Genomic DNA, 19,682 nt, shown 5'->3' with positions numbered 1-19,682 from the left:
CCTTAATGAATATTTTGCTTCAGTATTCATGACTGAGGACAGGGTGAAACAAACTGAGATGTTCGAACATGTTCATGTTAAGAAGGTGGATGTACTGAAAACTTTGAAAACGTAAGGGTAGATAAGTCTCCTGGGCAAGATAGGATATACCCTATGTTACTATAGGAAGTGAAGAAAGAGATTGCTGTGCATTTAATGGTGCTCTTTGCATCCCCACTGTCCACTGCTGTAGTGCCAGATGATTGGACGGTGGAAAATGCTTTGTCTAATGCTTCCCATGTTTGCTGAAGGTAGTCCCAAATAAACTGTTTGTATTCTCTTGGTAAATATGACAGAACCTTGCAGGACGAAATTTACCATACCATTACTTTACATATGTTTACTGATTACTTGCTGTAAGCTAAGAAGTTTTTTTAAGATCTTGTGTGGCACGTGAGCCATGTTGGCAAGGCCATCATTTGTTATCCATCGCTGATTGCTCTGGACAGCGTGGTGGTGAGCTACCATCGGAAAGTTGGTGATGGTCCTGAATTGAGAAGCTTCAGGACACCTTTGCCGAGGTTTCTCATCGTATTGTCACAGGGAACTCCATCTTTTATTGCTTCATGTGAATCGGGGAAACTCTCTACTGATTGGTGTCATCTCTAGCACAAAGGAAGATAGTTGTGGTTGTCGGAGTTCAGTATTGTCAGCTCCAGGGCATCTCTGCAGGAGTTCCTCAGGATAGTGGATGTTTGCTGATATCCATGCACACCACACAAGCGCCAGGCAATGACCATCTTCAAGTGTAGATATGAACCTAAAGTTTAAACTAGTTACATGAAATTAACTGAAATGAGGGAAATAAAAGAATCCTGGTGATGACACATTGATCAAGCAGGTCACTTGTTTTCATGTGTTTCTGTCTTGTTATGGAACTAAAGAATCCCTGCTTGGCTCATCATATCTATACCAACTCTCTGAAGAGCATCCCACCCTATAATCCTTGCATTTGCAATAGCTAACCCATCTAGCCTACACACCACAGAGCAATTTAGTATGGCCAAACTACCTAACTTGTATATCTTTGCACTGTGGAATGAAATCAGAGCACCTGGCAGGAGTCCACATAGACGGTCACTCAAGGCTGGAATTGAACACCAATCTCTGACACTGTGAGGCAGCAGTGCTAACCAGTGTGTGTGTGTGTGTGTGTGTGTGTGTGTGTGTGTGTGATTGTGTGTGTGTGTGTGATTGTGTGTGTTTACATTGAATGTTATAACTCAGCAGCAATGAACTGAACTGTCACAGTAAAACTGTCTGGAAAAGCTGTCGTGCTATTTAAACAGTCACAGTGAATCAGATGTAATAATGAGAACTATTTATCAGCTACATTTATGACTGTCTTGGAATTGTGCTGTGTAAACAGCTGTTGATTCATTAGCATAAAAGTGGTGAGTATCTTGAACAAATCGGCTTGAAGTCAAAGTTCATGAAGTCCAAGAATTAAATCTATTTCCAGGAAGAGACATGTAAGCCTTAGTGAGCAATGAATCGTACTGGCTGTGGTCGATGACATGGCTGTGATGTTTGTCAGTGGTCAACCTGATCATTTGCTGGAAACTGGACAGTGTGAAATCTTGAATGCATGCAATCTACCATCCCTTCCTTGCCTGTCCAAACCTGTCCAGTTGTCAGAATGGAAAAAAGGGTACAAAATGCCTCAGAGTATAGTCAGCCAAAGCAGCTGGAGATTTGGTCAGAGGAGCGTGTTCAGAGGAGGTTCACGAGAATGGTCCCAGAATGAAAAGCTTAACATATGAGGAAACTTTTTGAAACTTACAGCATATGGACAGTATGGTCAGCTGGACAGTTTGGATGTTGGGAAGGTGTTTCAATTGGTAGGAGAGATTAGGACCCGAGGGCACAGCCATAGAGTAAAGGGAAAACATTTCAGAAAAGAGGCAAGGAGAAACCTCTTCAGACAGAGAGTGGTGAATCTAAGGAATTCACTGTCACAGAAGGCTGTGGAGGCCAGGTCATTCAGTTATTTAGTACAGAGATGGATAGGTTCTTGATTGCCAAGGGGATGAAGGGTTATTGGGAAAAAAATGGGAAAATGGGATTGAGAAACTTATCAGCCATGATTGAATGGTGGAGCAGATTAGATAGTGGGTGGCACAGTGGTTAGTGCTGCTGCCTCATAGCACCAGGAACCTGGGTTTAGTTCCCACCTTGGGCAGCTGTATCGAATTTATTTCATAGTGTGTCTCATTTTGTTTCATACAGATGTATGGGTTGATCTGGTTAACAGACCTTCAAAACAAAATGGATGATATTGATATCCTAACCATGCTCACCTCAGCAATATGCCATGATCTGGACCATCCAGGCTATAACAATGCATATCAGGTAATAATATCTATTGGAAACATATTAACATGGCACTGTTTTGCATATATATTTGTTTATTTATGCAATTTATATAAGCCATTAATGTTTTTCTGATTACATTGATAACAATAGCAGGAAAAGGCAGAAGTCTGCTATGAAATATTTGGGCTCCTTCATTACTTGCACAGCATGGACTTTTTTTTGCGTACAAACATAGTCATGTACTAGGTCAACCAAAATAGCTAAGTTGGAGTGGTAAGTAATGAAAGATCACATCCTTGATTTAATATGGTACCTATGTGAGCAACCCTCTGTTTGTAGTCCATAGCCTTCACTGTTGTGTTCATGTCAAGATGAGAAATTACTAGCACTAGGTCCCCGTGTTATATCATTGCTGACAATTGGACAATGAGATCCAGGAAAGTCAATATTTCTATTTTCCAGTACTTCCATGTTTTCCTGCCACAGGCTCTGTAGTGGGTTTCAATTATTCCTGGAAGATCATAAAGTTCTATCCCACCTGACCTCCATGATAACATTTCTGCGTTTCGTGGTCTACCTTGTGAATAATTGACTGGACAAGAGCAGACAAACCCGTACTGCTTGTTGGGTTGAGGGAGTCCAGTAGTTTATTGAACCCATGTTCAGTCCAGAGTTCAGCTTTTTATATAATCGGAGAATAGAATCATAGAATCCCTGCAGTGTGGAAGCAGGCCTTTTGGCCAATCGAGTCCACACTGACCTACTCAGAGCATCCCACACCCCCTATCTTTCCCTGTAATGCTGTATTTCCTATGGCTAGTCTACCTAAGCTGCATACCCCTGGACACTTCGGACAATTTAGAGTAGCCAATCCATCTAACCTGCACATCTTCGGACTGAGGGACGAAACTGGACCACCTGGAGGAAGCCCATGCGGACATAGGGAAAATATGCAAACTCCACAAAATAAGTCACCAAAATCGAACCTGCGTTCCTGGCACTGTGTGGCAGCAGTGCTAACCACTGAGCTACTGTGCCACCCCCGCGGGCCTGTTTCCCAAATGCCTATTCACAATAAACAATTAACATACAAGTCTGCACTGTGCTGGAATACTATCCTTTTGTATGAGTGAAAGCAACTCGAACAAACTCATAAAGGTCAACACCATCCAGAGTGGAGCATCCCACTTCATTGGCACCACACTCACTCTCTTGAACATTCGCCCCCTTCACCACCGATGCACAGTGGCAGTATCATCTCCAGGATATGTTACAGCAACTCACCCATGCTCCTTCAACAGCACCTTTCAAACCTGATAGCTCTGACCTGAGATTCCTTCACCCTGACAACTGTAGCTGTTCAAGAAAGCAGCTCACCACCACCTTCTCAAAGTCATTTCGTGATGAGCAATAAACGTTGGCCTTGCTAGTAGCCCACATCTCATGAGTAAATTAAAATAATGACAAGAAGGACCCACCTGATATTGTAATCTCCAGTACATTGGGAGAGTTAAAAACAGGATGCACAGACTCCGATTATAAAAAAGTCGCTGCTTTACATCAGGAGGAGAAAAGTAATCAGATGCGAAATAACTCCACCAAGGCCGGTATCCTGTCACTACCTCACCATTTATTTACACGTGCATAGTACATAGCACTAATCCAGCTACCTCAGTGCCTGCTCCAAGAGTGAACAGAAACCCTGACATTCCTGTCAGCCAGGTCTCCTTGATTGAACCAGGTTTATAGCCCCAATCAGGGAACTCATATTCTATGAGGTCTACCTGACCTTGTTCCAATCACTACATCCCTCCCCCACCTAAGTCCTAAGACATAGACCTGTTCTTTTTCCCGTAGCTTGTCCTGGGATGTTTTTGCACAAGGTCCAGTTCCTCTGACTCAGTATTGGATACAGGCAGCGGGTACTGGATTGTAGCCCGCATCTTGCAACCGGAGCATCTCGGCCAAAATTCATCTTCTTAGGATGGTAATGGTGTAGAGGCTGCAACATTTACTGTGTCCATCTCATCCTCAGATGTTTCTTCAATGCTAGGTGAAGGCGGAGAACCCATGGGTTCTGACAACCTTGCCAGGTATTCTGAGGGGCTGGGTATGTTCCCCTCAGTTTGTGAGGTTGCAGCTTTCATGTGGTCCATGTGCTTTTTCAGGACCATCTCACCTACCCAAACTTTGTACGTCATGGGATCTGACCTCACCTCAATCATGCTTCTTACCAAAGTTCGTCCCCTGAACTAAACTGCCTCTCTCGCTGAGAGGAATCTTGTGTCTGGTATTGGCATTCCTGATGCCAGTTCACCGCCCCCCCCCAAAGGTCCAGGATAATCAGGTTTAACCTAGTGCAGAGTCTTCTGCCCGTGAGCAACTCTGCTGGTGCTATTTATGTAGTTGCATCAGGGGTGGTCCTGTGTTTCAACAGGGACTGGGACAGCTTGCTATTGAGTGAAGCTGTCGGCTGTTTCTTTAAGCCCGCCTTCAAAATTTGGACTGCACTTTCCACCAGAACATTAGATGATGGATGGTAAGGGACTGTCCTTCCATGTAATTTGAGGACATACTCAAATTCTGTGCTGGTAAATAATGGCCAGTTGTTCGTGGGAGCCCATGTATTGTAAAAGCAACTCACAACTTTGCAATTGACATTCCTGTGTTTGACACATGTCCAACCACTTTGAATTGATGTCCACAATGATTAAAATCATAGAGTACATGAAAGGACCGGCATAGTTGACTTGTGGCAGAGTCCAAAATTTACCTGTCCATTCCCATGAATGTGGCGAAGCTGCTGGTTGTAATTTTTGTCCTTGTTGGCACTCTGGACACTGCCCCACCAATGTGGCTACGTCAACATCCAATCCTGGTGAGACAGAACTTCTCACCAACATCTTCATTTTGGAAACCCCTGGATGACCCTGGTGGAGTTCAGCTAGTACCTGCTGGCAACCTTGGCTCTGGACAATCGTTCTCACTCTCCATAATAATATGCTGTCTTCTGGTCTCACCAGGTCTAGAAAAGTTTCAATTTTGCTTGTGGTGGCCCTTTTATCTCCCCCAACACCACCAGCTGGTTTAGTTTTGTGGAGATGGGATCTTTTTGCGTCCACAGTCTGATATTATCAGCGGTGACAAGAAGGGTGTCCAGAAGGTTTAAAACCAGAACAGGCTCTTCCAGTGGCAGCGCCCCTGCCATATCCACCAGTGAAAGACAACTCAAGGCATCCACATTTGCCACTTGACCTCCCAGACTGTTTTCAAATTTGCAATTGTATGCACTCAGAATGAGAGCCCACGGCTGAATTAAACCTGAAGCTATGTTTGGCATTTCCTTGTCCTCTTTACTTAACCCTATCCGGGGTTGTGGTCTGTCACTGTCACAAATTTACATCTGAAAAGGTATGGATGGAACGTTCTCACACCAAAGATGGCCGCCAAACCTTCCTTCTGTATCTTTGTTTGTCATCAGCCAAACTCTGGGAAGCATAAGCTATCAAATGTTCCTTTTTGCCGGGCCACTGGTGAGCAAACACTACCCCAGTACCATACAGTGAGGCATCACTTGTCAGCACCACATCTCACAATATCTCAGATGACAATAGCTGCTTCTTCACTTCCCTAAAGGCTACATCTTGGCTATGAGACCATTTCTAAGTCTGACCCTGTTTCAATAGCAAATGTAAGGGTACCAAGATGGAGACTTGGTTACATATGAACCTTTTGTTATAATTCACCATCCCAAGGAAAACCTCAGCTGTGGTACAGAGAGGAGAGTCAGAGCATCTTTGATCACCCTCACTTTATCTTCCAACGAGTATAACCCAGTCTTGTCAACTCTGTAGCCAAATTTTTCCCTCTTAAGGCCACTTTGGAAAACATATAAGGACTGTGTCCAAGTTTTCTAAATGCTCTTTATTCATCTTCCTGTTATTAGCACGTCATCCAGATAAATGGCAACCTGGGTAGACCTTATAAAATGTATTCCGTCATAAATTGAAAAATGGCACAGGCTGATGATATGCAAAAGGCGTATTGGCACTATTGTCTATTAGTACAAACTCTTATGGATATTAATAGTAGCATAATTCTGGGAATCCTCATCTAACCGCAATCACAGATATGCTTGGCTAATGTTCAGCCTCATGACTAACAGCCCTGCTGCCAGTTTTGTGTGTAAATCCTCTATGTGAGGGATTGGGTATTTATCCAGCTGCAAAAAGCGGTTTACCATTTATTTGAAATCCCTGTAAAGGCAAACCAAACCATCAGATGCCACAAGCAATACAACCGGTGCTGCCCATTCCTCAAACTGTACCAGCTTTCCAGCCTCCTGATGTCTGCCTCTACTTTTGCCCGTAAGGCAAATGGCACTGGGTGGGTCTTACAGAATCGTGGAATTGATTCTCAGTCAACGTGCAAGGTAACCTTGTCCCCTTTGATAGTCCCTAGACCTTCCTGAAAAATGTCTGGGTATTTAATTAGGAATTCACTCAGCAGCCATTTTCCAATGGAAAAATGTTCGGCCAATCAAGTTGAATCTCGCTCGACCAATTTCACCCCATCAAGCTTGGGCTCAAGTCTTTTCCTACAATCAGTGATACCTGAACCAATTGCTTCTCATAAGAGACTGTGTTTTGGTTTTTGCTGCTGTTTACCTATTATTTACTTACCTATGCTATTTAACTATGTGATTTGCCTACATTGCTCGCAAGACAATGTTTTTCACTGCCTTGGTACACGGGACAATAAATTCAATTCAATTTAACCAAAGTTGAACCCTAAATCCGTGGGAGTTCGCTGGTATAAGTTCTCAGCCTGGCCAAGGTCTCACATAAACTTAAAGGTAGGAGTTCAAAGTGAATGGTAGTATAAAGACTGGTTCCACAATCACTGATATAGCCAGTCCACAATCAGCCTCCATTAGAACTGGTGACTATTTAACCAATGTTTATTTTGATTGGTTCTGATTTGGATGTTGCTAAGCAATTTAATTGTTCTAAACCAGCTCTAGAGTGTGCAATCTCAAGGATACCAGCCTAGGAGTTCTCTGACTCAATTCAGGGCTAGTAGGACTCTATCCCTGTCTCAAGTCCGCACATCATCAGCAACTACAATGGCTTGTTGGCCTCGATCCTGAAGACAATTTTAACCACTTGGCAGAGTCTCGGCTTTGGTTTCAGGTTTTGCTGTGAGTTTACATTGAGTCCCTATCTTCAGAATATGTCCTGAGTGAGGCTCTGCAATTACCTTCATTCAGGTGGTGTTTCCCAAGCTCAGTCAGCCCGGCGAGGGTGTCCACTTCCATCAGAATTGAAAAGTGTGGTGCTGGAAAAGCACAGTAGGCCAGGTAGCATCTGAGGAGCAGTAGAATCGACGTTTCGGGCATAAGCCCTTCTTCAGGTAGAGCATATGCCCGAAACGTCGATTGTCCTGTTCCTCGGATACTGCCTGGCCTGCTGTGCTTTTCCAGCACCACACTTTTCAACTCTGTTCTTCAGCATCTGCAGTCCTCACTTTCTACTACTTCCATCAGAATACCCTGTAAGTCATGTGCTCCACTTTCTAGAATTAGAATTAGATTTAGATTATTTACAGTATGGAAACAGGCCCTTAGACCCAACACGTCCACACCGACCTGCCGAAGCGCAACCCACCCAGACCCATTCCTCTACCTTTACCCCTTTGCCTAACAATTTAGGCAATTTAGCCTGGCCAATTCACCTAACCTGCACATTTTTGGACTGTGGGAGTAAACTGGAGCACCCGGACGAAACCCACGCAGACACGGGGAGAATGTGCAAACTCCAGACCGTCAGTCGCCTGAGGCAGGAATTGAACATGTGTCTCTGGCGCTGTGAGGCAGCAGTGCTAACCATTGTGCCACCGTAGGTTTATTATGTAATGAAAAAGTCAGTTGCAGTGCCTGAAGTCCAGTTGGGCTTCAGTTAGTAGGCACTTTTGCGTGGTCACATCATTAATCACACACACCAAAGGGTCTCTGAGCATCTCACTTACAGTTAAACCCAAAATCACATGTCATCTTAACCTTGTCAAAAACCCGAATAAATATTTCCCTGGTTTTCAAATTGCTGAGTAAAACTGATAGCATCTAAGAATTAGAGGAGGCTTGGGGTCATAATATTCCTTAGCTAAATCCATCAACTCTTGAAAGGTTTTAGTATCAGGTGCCACTGGGAAAGTTAGGTTTCTAACAACTGAAAAAGCTTTGGGTCCACAAGCTGTCTGGAAATTGCTCATTGCTTTTCATCTGCCCCAATGTCATTTGCCCAGAAATAGTAATAGACTCTTTCCACATACTGGGGCCAATTTTCCATGGCAGGATCGAATGAGACAAGCTTCCCAAATAGTGGCATGATGCCTTAAATGCTTATCCCAACTCAAAGACAATTGAATCTCTTCATAGCTATGCTTTGCTCTCGTTACCAATGAAATAACTCAGCAAAGGCCGATATCTCTTCAACAAGTCACCCTTTATTTACACGTGCGTATTACGTGACACTGACCCAACTATCACAGAGCTGGCTTCTAGAGTGAAGAGAATCCCTGACACTCCTGTTTTTTATTATTTACTCCTTTTTTTAATTACCCCCACACTACCACCGAACTGCGGTATTGCTTATTCTTTCCCCAGCACCCATGCTGTGTGTGTGCAGCTGTGAGACACAGTGAAAGACACAAGGTGCATGAACCTTTATTCAGTTTCCACCACCAGGAAGAAAAGAAACACCCAAGTGGCCAGTAACAAGCAGTGTCCTTCACATCAAAGGGCAATGCTGTGTGACCAAACAGTGAAGGGGAGGGCAGGGGTTAAATCAAAATAGAGTTGGACGGGGAAATAATACACTCCACTTCCTGTGGTGCCCACCTCCCCCTGAACAACTCCAGGGTGTTGGTGGACACCGCGTGCTCCTTTTCCAGAGACACTTGGGCTCTAACATAACTGCGGAAGAGGGACAGACACTCCTATTTATTTTTTTTCTTCTTTTTTTTCGTTCCCCCTTCTCCTGAAGCAATCAAGAGGAGAGTCCTTCTCACACACACTGGCCCAGCTCCCTCAGAGCCAGCTGTCAGAGTGAGCAGAACCTCTGGCACTCATTTTTTTTTAAACCCCCACACTACTGCCTAACTGCGGTAGTGCTTATTTTTCCCCAGCACCCATGGTGTGTGTGTGCAGATGTGAGACACAGTGAAAAACACAAGGTGCCCAAATCTTTATTCAAATTTCCACCACCAGGAGGAAAAGAAACACCCGATTTCTCAGTGACAAGCAGTGCCCTTTGCGTCAAAGGGCAATGCAGTGTGATCAAACAGTGAAGGGGAGGGCAGGGGTTAAATCAAAATAGAGTTGGAGGGGGGAATAATACACTCCACTCCCTGCGGCGCCCACCTCTCCCTAAACAACTCCAGGGTGTTGGTGGACACCGCGTGCTCCTTTTCCAGATACACCCGGGCTCTAACATAACCGCAGAAGAGGGGCAGACACTCCTGCTTATTTTCTTTTTCTTTTTTTTCTTTTTTTTTTGGCAAGTCCTTGACATTGATCCAGACCCGTCAGAGCCAGCTCTCAGAGTGAACAGAATGTTTGACATGCCTCTTTTTTTTGCAGGTATGAGACACAGTGAGAGACACAAAGTGCATGAATCTTTATTCAGTTTCCACCACCAGGAAGATAGGAAAACACCCGGGTGGCCAGTAACAAGCAGTGCCCTTCGCATCAAAGGGCAATGCTGTGTGATCAAATAGTGAAGGGGAGGGCAGGGGTTAAATCAAAATAGAGTTGGAGGGGGAAATAATACACTCCACTTCCTGCGGTGCCCACCTCTCCCTGAACAACTCCAGATGTGTTGGTGGACACCGCGTGCTCCTTTTCCAGATACACCCGGGCTCTAACATAACCGCAGAAGAGGGGCAGACACTCCTGTTTATATCTGTCAGCTAGGGCTCCCTGATTGGAGCAGGTTAACAGCCCCAGTAAGGGAACTCATTTTATGACGTCCAACTGGCTGACCTTATTCCAATCAATACTCTAGGAGAAACGTCTGACCAGCAGAACTGCTACTGTATTTGGTCTGTAGAGTGCATAGGATTATTGGTCACATCCTGCAGTGTGGTCGGTAGTGATTGGCAGTAGTTTAACATTTGCCACTTCAAGATCTCCTGATCAACATGTATTTTCTCTTTGTTATTGGTTGAGTGAGTTTAGTGAAAAATCAAAAGCTTGTTTGCTTTTCCTCAGATAAATGCTCGCACAGAACTGGCGTTGAGATACAATGACATCTCTCCCCTGGAGAACCATCATTGTTCTGTGGCCTTTAACATCCTGGAAAAGGTAATTTTGCATTAAACTCTGAGAAAGTCATTGGTTAAAAGCATCCAATTTAAATTTATTAGGCACATTAAGTTAAATTTAAAATGTGTTTCAGGACACTACTTTCTGCACCCTGCAGATGCATATCTCTACATTTAAAAGAGAATTTAGGAGTGACCTTCAACAGAAGGCAAAAGTCTGTTGTTATTCTATTGACATTGTGGTATTTGGTTTCTGACAATTATGTATTTCAATACCTTAAAATTTAGTTAATGTCCTAATAGTGAGTGCAAGCAGAATAGATTCAGTACCTCTGCTCTCATGGTCTAGTTTCTTTCACCTTGTTCTACTTCATCATGAAATACAGTGCTTGATAAACAGGCACCAAAACCCTATCATTAGGCTTGCCTTCAGTGACTGCTCATCACAGGACCCTGGACTTTTACCGACATGAACAGGTTTCCCTGCAAATGACTCACTATCCTGTCTTCGGGGAAAAAAAAATCACCGTTCCTTCACTGTCACTGTCCTGGAAATTCCTTCCTCAATATCAAATAGATTGCAACAGTTCAAGAAGGCAGCTTATCACCATTTTCTTAAAGGCAACTGGTGATTGCCAACAAATGTTGGTCCAGCCAGTAATGCCCAGATGAAGGAATAATAATATGCTTTGGCTCCCTCAGTTCCAGTGAAGGTTGGTGAGTTTATTTTGATTCCACAATAGTGCAGTTTACATGGGCTTCAGTACAGGCTTCGATGAGGTCGCAATAGAAGACTGGTCTAAAAGGTAAGAGCACATGCAGTCCAAGGCAATTTGATAAATTGAATCTAAAATTAGCTTGCAAAAGGTGATGATAGAGGGATGCTTTGGGATTGGAAGCCTGTGACCAGCAGTGTACCACATGGTTTGATGCTTGGACCTTTGCGGTTAGTTATGCATGTTAAAGACTTGGATGTGAATGTTGAAGGTATGATTAGTAAATTTGTAGATGACATGAAAAGGGGTGGTGTTGTTGATAGTGAGAAGGATGGTCTCAGGTTACAACCTGATATTGCTCAACTGGTAAATTGGGCAGATCAATGTCAAATGGAATTCAATCCTGATTAATGCATTTTAGGCAGTCGAATAAGTGAAGGACACACACAATGGATGGTAGGTCCTTAGGGAGTACTGAGGACCAAAGGAACCTTGTTGTACAAGCCCATAGATTCCTGAATGTGCCAGCACAGGTGAACAGTTTGGTGAATGAAATAACTGCACAGAGGCCACTATCCCATCACCACGTAACCCTTTATTTACACATAGAAAGTCTTTGACTCTGGCACGGTCTCGTCTCAGAGTGTCAGAATGTCTGATACTCCTGTTTATATCTGCCATCCAGGGCTCCCTGTTTGGATCAGATTAACAGCCCAAATCAGGGAACTTATTCTATGAGGTTCAGCTGGTTGACTTTGTTACAATCATTCGGTGAAGAGGGCAGACAGGTTGCTTGTCTTCATTAATTGGAAAGTAGAACATAGGAGCATGGAAGTCTTGTTGCAATTTTATAAAATATTGTTCAGGCCACAGATGGAATACTATGTGCAGTTCTGGTCACCACACTATCTGCACTGGAGAGGATACAAAGGAGATTCAGCAGGATGATGCACTAGATGAAAAGTCTCAGTTGTAAGGAGAGGCTATTTAAGGTTGGGTTTGTTTTTCTTGGCTCAGAGGACACTGAGGGGGATCTGACTGAGGCATAGACAGAGTAGATTGTGAAAATCTTTTTCCCATGGCAGATGTGTTTAAGACCACTGGAAATAAGTTAAGGTGAGGAGTAAATGTTTTCAAGGAGATCTGAGAATTTTCTTTCACGCAGAGGGTGGCAGATATATATAACAGACTGCCAGAGAGGGTGATGAAGGCAGGTGCTTTTGCAACATTGGAGAAGCACCTGGATGAGTGCTTTAAATACTAGGATATCATCGGCTATGGACCAAGTGCAGCTAAATGGGATTTTTATGGTTTGATGTTTGATGATTGGCTTAGGCATGGTGGGCCGAAGAGCTGTTTCTATGTTGTGTGACTCTATGACTCTAATAAGGGGCCATTATCTTAAAAGATGGACTGTTCCATCTGGAAAGGAGAGAAAGAAACATTTGTTAAAAACAAAGAGTAATAGAAATCTGGAATGCACTAGTGAGAATGGTGTGCATATTGGGTCAATTACAATTTTCAATACAGATGAATATTTGTTTATTAGGGAAAGACCAATAGAGATGGAATACAGATCAGTCATTATGTAACTGAAGAACAGGTTTGGGATGCTAAACAGCCTTCTATCATTCCTATGTTTACTTCTATGTTGCCAAGTTCTGTAAAAATTGAAGTTCACTATTTGACAATAATATTTGATGAATTTTCAAATATTAAAATATCAAATTTACTATCCTGACTTCGTCACAACTGTCCTGTGATTAAAAATTATCCTGATATTATAAAATTAAATATTTCATAAAAATGTAACTTTTAAACAATAAAAGAAGTATGCTTTTCTCTATATTTTAAAAATAATCATTCTTCAAATGTGGGCGTTGCTGGCTGGTCCAATGTATTGCCCATCCCATTCATGGACAATCCCAAGCACCCATTCAAAACAGCCTTTGAAGTATTAATTTAAATCATTTTGCTTGAATGAAACCAATGAAATGTGCACAGGTATAACTGGCTAGAAAATTGTGGGCATATAAAATTGGCTACAACACATGGTTAAGGATATCTTAGCCAGTTTGTGGGTTCCCAAAATGGACATCACAAAATTTATATCATTCATGATTTCTTTCAAAATATGCATTCTGTAATTTTCATCTTTATTCTCAACGAATATACATAGAGCTATAGTCTTAAAAACACCCTTCTGTCTAACCAGTCCATGCTGAACATAACCCCAAACTAAACTTGTCTCATCTGCCTGCTCCTGGCTCATATCCCTCCAAACTTTTCCTATTCATATACTTATCTCAGTATCTCTTAGACGTTGTAACTGTGCCCACATCCATCACTTCATCAGGAAGTTGACTTCATACACAAACCACTGTCAGGGTAAAATAATTAGCCCCTCTTGTCCTTTTAAAATCTCTCTTCTACCATTAAGCGTATTTATACTCCTGAGGATTTTATGAACGTCTATAAGGCTGCCTCTTAACCTCCTATGCTCAAGGGAAAAATGTACCAGCCTATTCAGCCTTTCTTTATAACTTAAACCTTCCATACCCAGCAACGTCCTGGTAAATCTCTTCTGAAGCCTCTCCAGCTTAGTAATATCCTTCCTATAACAAGGTGACCAGAACTGGATGCAGGATTCCAGAAGAGATCTCACCAATGTTGATATAACCTTAACATGACTACCCAACTCCTACAGTCAAAGGACTAAGCAATGAAGGCAAGAGTGCCAAATACTTTTTTAACCATCCTGTCTAGATGTGTCGCAAACTTCAAAGAATTATGTTCCTGAACCCCTTGTATCAAAATTCAACACCTTTCATTTATCCAAATTAAACTCCACCTACCATTTTTCGGCTTATTGACCCATTTGTAATTTTAGAAAACCTTCTTCACTGTCTAATATGACACCAATTTTGGTGTTGTCCCCAAACTTTCTCACCATGCCTTCTATATCCTTAATGTGCAAGTGCCGGTGTTGGACTCGGGTAGACAAGGTCAGAAGTCATGTGACATCAGGATATATTCCAACAGGTTAATTTGAAATCACATGCTTTCGGAGCACTGCTCCTTCATCAGGTTAAGTGAAGGAAAGCATACAGGCACAGATTTTCTAGGCAGAGAGATCAGTGGGCAGAGAGATCAAAGATCATACAAATGGTGTGACTAGAGTGTTGAATAATAAGTCTTATTATTCTCCATTCCATTCAAACCATTTGTATGATCTTTCATCTCTCTGTCCATTGATCTCTCTGCCTAGAAATTCTATGCCTGTACTTCAGCTGATGAAGGAATAGTGCTCCAAAAGCTTGTGGTTTCAAATAAACCTATCGGACTATTACCTGGTGTTGCGTGACTTCTAACCTTCTGCATTCTCTTCCAAATCATTTATATAAATGACAAAGAAGGACCCAGAACATGTTTAAATATTCATTTTGTGATGCATGTGCAATTGGATGCACCAGCTGAATAGCAGTTAAGTAGGTCAAATTTGCCTTCAATATATGATATTTGGCATTATCCAGGATTTTAATTAGCCTTTTGTGGATTATCTTGTTTGATTTTAATAATTTTTGGAATCTTGTCTGTGAATTCATTTTTTTAAATTGATTTTAGGGATCATAATCTGTGATCTGTCTATTTTAATGAGCATTTTGTGAGTCTTATCCTGTGATTCCATCCTTTTTTTTGCACATAATGAAATTAATGGCTTTGCCCATAATCATTGAACAATGCCAGCGCTATTACTGAGGTGTTCCTGGGTTATAATTGATGATTAGCACTTAGTAAATATTTGTTATTTCTGGCACCTACAGTCTGAAAACAACATATTCCGAAATTTGACAACAGAACAGTTTAAACGGATTCGGGAAGGAATGATAAAGTAAGTATTAATATTCACCCTGGGAGATGGGTTTATTATATTTTTTGTGAATTATTCATAACATATTCACCGACTCGAGGGTTCATGGCTGATACCATCGAACAGAGCCAAATGGGAAATGTGAAGAATATTGTTTTACAATCAAATCATGAGAAAGCTCATAATCGGCATGTGCATTTAGACCCTTTTACAAAGCTTGCATACAGTCGGGTCATAAGGTCATACAACATGGAAACAGACACTTCGACCCAACCTGTCAACGCTGACTAGGTTCCCAAATTAAACTAGTCCCACCTGCCTGCGTTGACCTGTATCCCTCGAAACCTTTCCTATTCATGAACTTATCCAAATGTCTTTAAACATTGTAACTGTACCTACATTCACCACTTCCTGTGGCAATTCATTCCACTCATGAGATAGTCTCTGTGCAGAAAAGTTACCCTTCATGTCTTTTTTACATCTTTCTCCTCTCACCTTAAAAATATGCCCACCAGTTTTGAACTCCCGCTCCCTAGGGAAAAGATTCTTGTCATTCATATTATCTATGTCCCTCATGATTTTATAAATCTCAATAAAGTTACCCTTCAACCTCCTATGCTCCCGTGAAAAAAGTCTCAGTCTTTCTAGTCTATTTTTATATTGCAAATTCTCCACTCCTGGCCACATCCTGGTAAGTCTTTTCTGAACACTCTCCGGTTTAATAATATCCTTCCTACAACAGTGTGACCAGAACTGGACACAATACTTCAGAAAAGGCCTTACCAATATCCTTGTGGGAGAGGCCAACACTAGAGAATGTAGTTTAAAAATTAGGATCTCCCATTTAAGCTAGAAATGAAAATATTCTTTTCCCTTAGAGAGGTGAAAGCTTTTCGGATCTCCTGAGTCCTGTGGAGGCAGGGTCATTAAGTAATTTGTAGTAAAGGTAGGTATGTTCTTGCCTAACAACGAAGTCAAAGGTTGTCAGGGGGAGGCTGGAATGTGGAGCTGACGAGTGTGGTACTGGAAAAGCACAGCCAGTCAGGAGGCATCCGAGGAACAGGAGAATTGACATTTCAACCGTAAGCCCTTCATCAGGATGAGACTTGTGGCCCAATGGGGCTAAGAGATAAATGGGAGGGTTGGGGGTGCTGCTGGAGGGAAGGTAGCTGGTATTGCGATAGATAGATGAAGGTGGGGGTAAAAGTCATAGGTTGGAGAGGAGGGTGGAGTGGATAGGTGGGAAGGAAGATGGACAGGTAAGACAGTTCAAGAGGGCAGTGCCGAGTTGGAAGGTTGAATTTGGGATAAGGTGGGGGAGCAGAAATGAGGAAACTGGTGAAATCCACATTGATCCCATGTGGTTGGAGGGTCGCAAGGCAGAAGATGAGGCATTCTTCCTTCAGGCATCAGGTGGCTAGAGTCTGACAATGGAGGAGGCCCAGGACTTGCATTTCCTTGGCAGAGTGGGAGGGAGAGTTAAAGTGTTCAGCCTCAGGGCAGTGAGGTTCAACCCTCATCAGCAAACCATCATCTCCCAGACCATCCAAAACCTCATCACCTCAGGGGATCTCCCACCAACAGCCTCCAACCTCATAGACCAAGAACTCCTCCATTTCCGCCACCTGCAAACAGACCCCACCACCAGGGATATATTTCCCTCCCAACCCCTGATTTCTGGAGAGACCATTCCTTCTGTGACTCCCTTTTTAGGTCCAAGTACTCCACAAAGCCACCCTCCACACCCAGCACCCTCCCCTGCCACTGCAAAAAGTGCACAATCTGTGCCCACACCTTCCCCCTTACTACTGTTCAAGGTCCCAAAGGACCCTTCCACGTCCAACAGAGATTTACCTGTATCTCCACAGACATCATCTACTGTGTCCGTTGCTCTTAATGTGGTCACCTCTATATTGGGGAGACAGGACGCCAACTTGCAGAACGTTTCAGAGAACATCTCTGGGACACGCACACTAAGCAATCCCACCACTCGGTGGTCGAACACTTTAACTCCTGCTCTCACTCCTCCAATGACACGCAAATCCTGGGCTTCCTCCACCGCCAAACTCTAGCCACTTGACACCTGGAGGAAGAAAGCATCATCTTCCACCTTGGGACCCTCCAACCACACGGGATCAATGTGGATTTCACCAGTTTCCTCATTTCCGCTCCCCAATCTTATCCCAGTTCCAAACTTCCAACTTGGCACTGCCTGTTGAACTTTCCTACCTGTCTATCTTCTTTCCCACCAATCTGCTACACCCACCTGTCCAACCTATCGCCTTTACCCCCACCTCCATCTACCTATCATAGTCCTAGCTGCCTTCCACTCAGCTACCTCTCACCCCCCCAACTCCACCGCACCGCACCGCCGCCACCCCCCCCCCCCCCCCGCCCACCTCCCATTTATCTCTCAGCTGCATTGGGCCAGAAGCCTCATCCCTGATGACGGGCTTATGCTCAAAAGTCGATTCTCCTGCTCCTCAGCTGCTACCTGACCGGCTGCGTTTTTCCAGCACCACGCTCTTCGACTCTGATCTCCAGCATCTGCAGTCCTCACTTTCTCTTAGGAATGTGCAGACCATAACCAGATACGCCATGAGAAGCTTTCTGCTTAAAGGGGTTGTGAGAGTTTGGAATTCTCTTCCCTAGAAAGTAACAGAATTTGGGTCTTTAACTTTATTCAAGGTGAAGTTAGACTTTTGATAAACAGGTTATCTGGGTCAGATAGGGAAGTGCAGTTGAGACCAGAACCAGATCACCCAGGATCTTATTGAGTGGAGGAGCAGACTGAAAGACAAAATGGCCGTGTCAAATTGTCGGATTCTGGATTAGTGGTGCTGGAAGAGCACAGCAGTTCAGGCAGCATCCAAGTAGCTTCGAAATCGACGTTTCGGGCAAAAGCCCTTCATCAGGAATAAAGGCAGTGAGCCTGAAGCATGGAGAGATAAACTAGAGGAGGGTGGGGGTGGGTAGAAAGTAGCATAGAGTACAATGGGTGAGTAGGGGAGGGGATGAAGGTAATAGGTCAAGGAGGAGAGGGTGGAGTGGACAGGTGGAAAAGGAGATAAGCAGGTAGGACAAGTCCGGACAAGTCATGGGGTCAGTGGTGAGCTGGAAGTTTAGAACTAGGGTGAGGTGGGGGAGGGGAAATTAGGAAACTGTTGAAGTCCACATTGATGCCCTGGGGTTGAAGTGTTCTGAGGCGGAAGATGAGGCGTTCTTCCTCCAAGCATCTGGTGGTGAGGGAGCGGCAGTGAAGGAAGCCCAGGACCTCCATGTCCTCGGCAGAGTGGGAGGGGGAGTTGAAATGTTGGGCCACGGGGAGGTGTGGTAGATTGGTGAGGGTGTCCCGGAGATGTTCCCTAAAGCGCTCTGCTAGGAGGCGCCCAGTCTCCCCAATGTAGAGGAGACCGCATCGGGAGCAACAGATACAATAAATGATATTAGTGGATGTGCAAGTAAAACTTTGATGGATGTGGAAGGCTCCTTTAGGGCCTTGGATAGAGGTGAGGGAGGAGATGTGGCTACAGGTTTTACAGTTCCTGCGGTGGCAGGGGAAAATGCCAGGATTGGAGGGTGGGTTGTAGGGTGGCGTGGACCTGACCAGGTAGTCACGGAGGGAACGGTCATTGTGGAAGGCGGAAAGGGGTGGGGAGGGAAATATATCCCTGGTGGTGGGGTCTTTTTGGAGGTGGCGGAAATGTCGGCGGATGATTTGGTTTATGCGAAGGTTTGTAGGGTGGAAGGTGAGCACCAGGGGGATTCTGTCCTTGTTACGGTTGGAGGGGTGGGGTCTGAGGGCGGAGTTGCGGGATGTAGATGAGATGTGTTAGAGGGCATCTTTAACCACGTGGGAAGGGAAATTGCTGTCTCTAAAGAAGGAGGCCATCTGGTGTGTTATGTGGTGGAACTGGTCCTCCTGGGGGCGGAGGCGGAGAAATTGGGAATACGGGATGGCATTTTTGCAAGAGGTAGGGTGGTAAGAGGTGTAATCCAGGTAGCTGTGGGAGTCGGTGGGTTTGTAAAAAATGTCAGTGTCAAGTCAGTCGTCATTAATGGAGATGGAGAGGTCCAGGAAGGGGAGGGAGGTGTCAGAGATGGTCCAGGTAAATTTAAGGTCAGGGTGGAATGTGTTGGTGAAGTTGATGAATTGCTCAACCTCCTCGCGGGAGCACGAGGTGACGCCAATGCAGTCATCAACGTAGCGGAGGAAGAGGTGGGGAGTGGTGCCAGTGTAGTTACGGAAGATCAACTGCTGTACGTAGCCAACAAAGAGACAGGCATAGCTGGGGCCCATACGTGTGCCCTTTGGTCTGGAGGAAGTGGGAGGATTCAAAGGACAAATTGTTAAGGGTGAGGACCAGTTCGGCCAAATGAACGAGAGTGTCAGTGGAAGGGTACTGTTGGGGACGTCT

The 19,682-nt window shown here is 44.0% G+C and overlaps 1 protein-coding gene across 4 annotated transcripts in view; it reads left to right on the top strand.

Moving 5' to 3' along the window:
• LOC140482396 (high affinity cGMP-specific 3',5'-cyclic phosphodiesterase 9A) overlaps positions 1 to 19,682 on the top strand; it is a 113,911-nt gene that overhangs the window by 71,821 nt on the left and 22,408 nt on the right. For all 4 annotated transcript variants that reach the window (XM_072579853.1, XM_072579855.1, XM_072579852.1 and 1 more), the window contains exons 8-10: positions 2,269 to 2,391; positions 10,625 to 10,717; positions 15,218 to 15,285. In XM_072579853.1, the coding sequence (XP_072435954.1) occupies positions 2,269 to 2,391; positions 10,625 to 10,717; positions 15,218 to 15,285 (284 nt within the window). The remainder of the gene's footprint in view (positions 1 to 2,268; positions 2,392 to 10,624; positions 10,718 to 15,217; positions 15,286 to 19,682) is intronic.

The sequence above is a fragment of the Chiloscyllium punctatum genome, chromosome 10 (genome assembly GCF_047496795.1).
Source record: "Chiloscyllium punctatum isolate Juve2018m chromosome 10, sChiPun1.3, whole genome shotgun sequence".
Taxonomy (NCBI): domain Eukaryota; kingdom Metazoa; phylum Chordata; class Chondrichthyes; order Orectolobiformes; family Hemiscylliidae; genus Chiloscyllium; species Chiloscyllium punctatum.
Note: the sequence above shows the minus strand (reverse complement) of the source record. Positions and strands in the feature narration are given on the sequence as shown.